Source organism: Manis pentadactyla, chromosome 10 (assembly GCF_030020395.1).
Source record: "Manis pentadactyla isolate mManPen7 chromosome 10, mManPen7.hap1, whole genome shotgun sequence".
NCBI lineage: Eukaryota > Metazoa > Chordata > Mammalia > Pholidota > Manidae > Manis > Manis pentadactyla.
The window spans coordinates 84,291,967-84,298,403 of record NC_080028.1 but is presented as its reverse complement, the minus strand read 5'-3'; the positions used below and the strand labels follow the sequence as shown (position 1 = coordinate 84,298,403).

The window sequence follows — 6,437 nt, the reverse complement described above, 5'->3', positions numbered from 1 at the left end:
AGGACTAGCTAGCCTAGCAAGTCGGCGGGTCCTTCTGTAGGCGGGGCCAACGCGCCCCGAGCCCAGCTGTGCGGGTGCTCTTCCTGTAGGACCCGCCGAAACCGGTGCCCGCTGGCAGGAGCGTACAGAAGACGGAAAAATACTACCAACAGCCGTGACTCAGGCTGTCTGCCCGCCGTCGTACATAATGCAGGGAACGTTTTTCCTCTTCTTATCCTCCTTGGGTCGGTATCTGAGATGCCCATTTGGCAGACGAGAAAACCGAGATGTGCAGTTTGCCGCATTTTGCCCTACTTGGTCCGTCATTAGTAATTAAATCCCAGACTGTCTCAAAGTTCTGTGATAGGAGTGATGGGGCTTAAAGGTCCGAGAATAGGTCCTCTAAAAAAATAAACCAGGTCCTACAGGAATTAAGTGTGGGCTGGTCGAGTCCCCAGGTATCATGGTCCAAGTGCCCGCCGGTTTCAGCCTGGGCCCTCCGCTTCCCGCCCCAATGCTTACCCGATCTCGCCGCTCGAGGGCAGCACCAGTCCAGGCGCTAAGGTCGCTGGCACCCTTTTCAAAGGTTTGGACGCAGGCATACTGGTCCCTTGGGTAACGGTACTCCCAGGAGGCCCCTCTGCCTGAGCTGAGGATGCCCGAGGTCCCAAACATCTCTATTAGTCCCTTGGTCAAGTCATCGACCTCCCATCTCCAAGCTTCAGATTCTTACTCTGAATGTGGATGTTAATTCCTATCACGCCCAGCTATTGCAGGCATCAGAACCGCACGAGAAAGGCCTCTGAGGCCTGGTTCATGCAAATTCACAATTTTAAGTAATAGGAAAAGGGGGACTTGTCCAAGGTCTCACACCATAATAGAAGAGAGAATTGGGACCCTTTTGATGAGACGGTATTCCTTTCTCTTGTTTCAGTTGAAGGTATTGGCAGAGATGCACCATGTGATGGTAAAAGAGGCCCAAGTTTTCACTGACTAGCTGTGTGGCTTTGAGCAAGATCCTAGGCCTTGGGTCTCAGTTTCCTTATCTGACATGGAGACGATATGTCTCCAGGTGGTTGTGAGACTTAAATGAGATAACCTATGAAAAGCCCCTAGTATGTAATAGTCACCAAGAAAGTAACTTAGACTAAAAAAACTTACTTGAAATCCTTAATGGAGGAGATAGAGACCCTGGGCTCAGGAACAACAGTGCGAAGTCCTTTAACCTAGGAATAACTCAGTCTGCATGTTCAGAAGCTACTGGGGCCTGGCAGCAAGAGAAAGGGCTCATACCTGGAACCCACTCTCCCTTACTCCAGGTATACCTGCTCCTACCTGGCTTTTAGGAACAAGTCACCTGAGCCCAAAGAAACCTCCCTTTCACCCCATTCACAGCCACAGGGACATCTGTGAAACACATTTTATTATACAAAACAAGGTGCATCAAACATTTGGTGTCAGAATATCTCTGTATGCTAAGGGCTAGGGACTAGACCTTCTCCCTTAAAACCTCCTTACCCCAACTCTTACCAGGGAGTCAGGCTGGGTACACAGGTCCTCAGTTTCCAAAGACCCCCAGCCCTGGCCCAGAGTGAGAACCAGATATAGAAGCATAAGTATGGGTCTAGGGCAGTGGAGCAGGCATCTGAACCTCCAAAATATGGGGAAGGCTCCTCTTTGAAAAGGCTGGTCCTTTGCTTGGTGTAGAAACACCCAAATGCCTCTCTACAGAAACTGAAGAGAGTGGAACCCATCAAAATCTGGAGATGGGGAAAAGCTTTCCCCCAAATGCCAACCATAAAATAGACTCTACAAAAATAAAGCAAAGGGTTAGCTGCCTTCTGGGGCAGCTGGGTAGGCATGTGACCTTCTGACCTCTACATTTTATGTAGGGGCAAATGGCTAAGGGTCAGCACCAAAGGTCTGACCAGGGTCTCCCTGCCTCCCCTCTGCCTACTGCATGAGCCTTGGACTGAGGATTTCCACTTCCTCCTTTGTTCCTCCTTTCTCAGTATAGAGTAGAACTTAAAAAACCCATGGGAGAGACAGGGCGAATCCCTGGCAATGTGGGAGCTGCCCCAAGGCCCAGCCCAAAGGACCCTGAACGCAGGTATCTGGTCTCTACCTGAGAGTGGCTACTGGAAGTGGCTCCAAGCAGGGGCAGAGATTGGGGTTTGTAGAACTGGGGCCTCATGCAGACCCCAGGGAGGCAGTGCCCGCCAGCCTCACACAGCCTGCAGCTCCCCCTGCAGGCGACTCAGCTCCTCTAGCTCCTGCCTGTGACGGTCTGTCTTGTGTGCCACCAAGGAGCGGTAGAAATGCAGGGCAAAGGCCACAAACACAAGCCCCACAGGTACCATGATTGCCGTGGAGGCCATGGCTGCTTGCCAGCCTGGTCCGTAGGCCCCACCACCACTGCCACATGCTTGTCCAGGTGGGCAAGCCTCAGATGACTGAGCCTGTGATGGGGCTACAGAAGATGGCTTGGAACCTGGATTAAGGGAGGTGGCCACAGGTGGCAGAATCCCAGGCACCTGGGAGGCAGGTACCATGGGGGCTGGTGTGCCTAATTGGGCCCCAATGGGCACAAACTTGACCCAGCCAACCAGGACAACTTCAGCAAGGAAGAGGAAGGTGCCCAAGGCAGTAGAGAAGCCCCAGGCCAGCTCCACACAACGGTGGAGTCGCTGATGTGGAGACTGGTGAACGGAGTTGAGGTTGTGGATGTTGCTAACGGCTTCAATATGGGGCAGCAGACATGTGGAGACCATAAGTGCAAAGAGGTGCACAGCCACTAGCACGGTGGTGCAGGCACTGAAGGCCACCAGCAGGCCTGGTGGGTATTCATGGTTGCTCTCTAGCTGTACCTCTACCATGGCCACCTGTGGGGACAAGAGAAGATGGACTGAGTGCCCATAACTTCATTAACAGTAGAGGGGATTTTTGCTTGTTGGTATTCATTACTGAATATGTTTTCTTAGAATGTAGACCATTCTACACCATGTTTCTCTAGAATGTAGAACATTGCCTGGCAAAAAGAAGGCACCCAGTCTTTGTTGAGTGAATGAATGGGCAGCCTTAGCAAGGCTCTGTCCTGTTCTGGCCTTGGTTTCCCACCTGGCTATTGAAGGAGCTGGACAATATATTTCTGACAATCTTCCCTTGTTATAACAGGTGTTGAAAAGCAGATTCTGGAGCTGGGCTGCCTGGGTTCATTCTTAGCCCTGTAAGTTGTATATTCTTGAGCAAGTGTCTTAGTTTTCTTTATGCCTCTATCTCCCCACCTAGAAAATGGGGAGTGATAATATCACTTACCTGTTGTGGAAATTAAATAATATACGTCAAGTGGTAAGAATAGCACAAGGTACACAGTAAGCACTAGGTAACTGTACACTAAAGTCCAAGGCCAGAGTTTGCAAAGCGGCACATCCCGAACCCCAGCCAGCATGCAGACATGTTTTGCTTGACTCATACATTGTTTTTTAAAGAATTAAGTCGCCTTCTAAATTAAAAATATTTCATATAAATATCCCTATTTCTAGATCCTCTTAAATATAATGTGGTTACATCATACCCACATTCCTGCACAGCAACCAAGAGCCACTGGAGGTGAGTCCTGGCTGCTCCCTTTGGACAGCTCATAGGGTCTCTTGTTAGCCAGTTTCCCCTCCCATCCCTCAGGTAATTTGGCATCCATATTACCTGGCTGGCCCATGCAAACATTTGAGTTGTTGATCCTATTCTAGTCTTGTATGAATGTGGATTCTAGAGCCACACTAAGTTCAAATCCTGCCAATTAATTTCTGTGGGATCCCAGGTACATATCTTAACATCGCTGAGCCTCAGTTTTCTCATCTGTGAAGTAGTCATAGTAGTGGTACCCCTTTCATAGGATAATAAAAAGATGATGCACATAAAAGCTCTAAACACAGTACCTGTACTTAGCGAGTTTCATACAACTGGTACTATGTTATTCTAATCCAGGCTACCTGGATTCCGGAATCTGGATCTTTCCCCCTCCCTGGCTCTTGCAGGGATCATTAGATTACTCTGGGGCTGGCAGAATGAGGAGGGTACAGAGCCTGAAGAGTGGTTATAGGAAAACAAGACTAAGTATTTTGGGAAATTGGGCCATGGTAGGTATTAGCAGGTCTTTCCCAAAGACAGGGATCTGGGCCAGGTCTAGTCCAGGTTTCTCCCGGAGTCTGACTGAGCCTTGCTCTCCCATGGCAGGACTAGGGCCAGTCCTGCCCCCAGAACCAACTCATCTGGCCTCTTTATCCTGCACAGAAGTTACTGCCAATTAAGCTGTCACCCCAACAACCTGCAAGTCCAGCAGCAGGCCAGACTGTCCCCTTGGGAATGGGCTGGACCATGAGTGGATGGGAGTGGAGGATTTCCCTCAGCTAGGTCCATGGAGCTGCTCCATCTCCTCTGTAGTCTGTACCGGTAAAGTGGAGCCAAATCCTACATGGGTGGGCTGACCTGTGGATCCTGCGCCCATACACAGAAACCCACAAACCTAGGATAACCTCTAGGGATAGACTATTTCCTCTCAACTAGAGAGGATGTGGCATAGAAATGGGCAGGGAATAATCCAAATTACCCTAGTGCTGTGACCCTTCTATCCCCATCTCCATACCCACCCTCACGTTCTATGAGGACCTTCCCCTCCAGCTCACTTTCTCCTTCCTTTCTCAATAGTGGGGAAACCCTGGACTAACAGTCCAGAAACCCTGGGTGCTAGTTCATTATGTATCTTTGATCTTGGCAGAGCCACTGCCCCATTCTGGGCCTTGGTTTCCTTGTCTGTCCAATGTACAAGCGGTCTGAGCCATCTCTGATGTATGTCGTGCTATGACATACTTGGACCTAGGGTTTGATGACAAGAACCAGCTCATCCTGGGGCAGGTACTTGGCCGGCTATTCAAAGGGCACACCCTTCACGATCTCACAATTTCTCACTGGCCTGAGAGGGGGTGGAGGCCTGTTGGGGGCAGGGGGTCACCCAGCTGTCCACAAGCAGGGAGGAGCCAGAACTTCTGTCTGCTGACTACACCTAACCCAAGGACCTCCCTCATTCCCACTTCCTATGAGGCCTCTCCTGGGACTGTTAGCTGATCGCCTCCTCCCACACCTGCAGCTTATCAGCTCAGAAATCCTTTATCAGCTTCCTCAGCTTCTTTCCCCATCAACTTCCTCACAAGCATCCTCTTTGCTTCAAAGCTTTCCTGGGCTACACTTAGCACCCTTTGTGTCTGCTGGGAACTGGCCTCTCTCCTTAGGAAGGGCCTACTCTCTCCAATTTATTCTCTCTGATCCCACCAGGAAGGTTTATACAGCTCCCACCCAACTACGATTTGCCTTTTCCTCGTGAGAACCTAGTAATCACTTCCACCTGGACTATGATTTTGTACCTCTTTGCCCCATCTTTGCGTATGTATCCCCCCAGGTGATTGGTCTTACCCTGTGACACATCTGGGGCTTATCCTCCCTGCGGCCCAGTTTATGCTAGAGACCTGTTTTACACAAACGCGCGCTTGCGCTTGTGTAGTCCTTTGGGACCTTGTTTGTTCCTTTACCTCTTAAAAACCGGTCTTTTCCTTTCCTGCCTTGTCTCCCTTTGGGTACCCGTTTACTTCGCCTACCCCACAACCCCGTGCCCCCCATGTGCCTCACCGCCACCCTATATACCTCTTCCCTCCCCTCACCATGGCGAAGCCCGAGAGCAGGGCAGACGTGCGGCTGGAGGCTTTGAGCTTGGCCCGGCTGAGGTAGAGACGGCGCCAGCTGAGCGCTCGCAGCGAATGCTGACTGGCCCCCATGAGGTCCAAGTAGCCGCTGTGCACGAACTCTCGGTAGGCGGCCGAGCCCGCTGGGCTCTCGACCTCCGGGTTCAGTGGGGCCTGTTCGCCCGCATCCCCCTCGCCGCCCTTCATCCTGGGGGTCGCAGCACAAGGCGGGCAGACCGGTCACGGCGGGGCCGAGTCGCCGCGGGGGCCACAGGTGGGCGGGCCCAGACCAGGGTAAAGCCCCACCATGCCCGGGAGCAGCCAGAGGGGATGCGGGCAGCGGGCGATCAGTCTGCAGGAATCGCTAGCGGGCGAAGCGGGACAGAAGGGGCCGAAACAGGAACTGGGGCAGAGGCGGAGCCAGGCGGCCACAGGATGGGGTGGAGCCAGGGGGCCGTGGGCATGTATCTGAGAGAACCCGCGCCCACAGTACACTTGCAATATCCTCCCAAGCACCGGCCTGTAACTGGGAGTTCCCTTGTCCTGGACCACTCCAGCACACCCCAAAATGCCCACCCTTCCAAACCCGTACCCAAAGTGACCTCCGGGAAGGTGAGCCCATCCATCAGTAGGGACCGCGGGGAGCCCTGCATCCGCAGTTCCGGTAGGTCCTTTGTTGCTCCAGATCCTTCCCAACAGGCCCCCTCCCGCAACAGCTCCAAACGG

General features: G+C 52.3%; 1 protein-coding gene across 1 annotated transcript; it reads right to left on the bottom strand.

Moving 5' to 3' along the window:
- Positions 1–1,385: 1,385 nt before the first annotated feature.
- On the bottom strand, positions 1,386–6,085 carry ORAI3 (ORAI calcium release-activated calcium modulator 3). The gene is made up of 2 exons (XM_036927260.2): positions 5,691–6,085; positions 1,386–2,861 (listed from the first exon to the last, which is right to left on the bottom strand). Exons 1-2 carry the CDS (start codon positions 5,916–5,918, stop codon positions 2,205–2,207), a joined length of 885 nt encoding a protein of 294 aa, XP_036783155.2. The 5' UTR covers positions 5,919–6,085; the 3' UTR covers positions 1,386–2,204.
- Positions 6,086–6,437: the final 352 nt, after the last annotated feature.

Bases quoted from the DNA above. Each gene is read 5' to 3' on its own strand.
- ORAI3 (XM_036927260.2), bottom strand. From the start codon at position 5,918: ATGAAGGGCGGCGAGGGGGATGCGGGCGAACAGGCCCCACTGAACCCG. The intron at 2,862-5,690 runs GTGAGGGGAGGG...TTGTCCCCACAG, and splicing joins TGCTCTCGGGCTTCGCCATG to GTGGCCATGGTAGAGGTACA.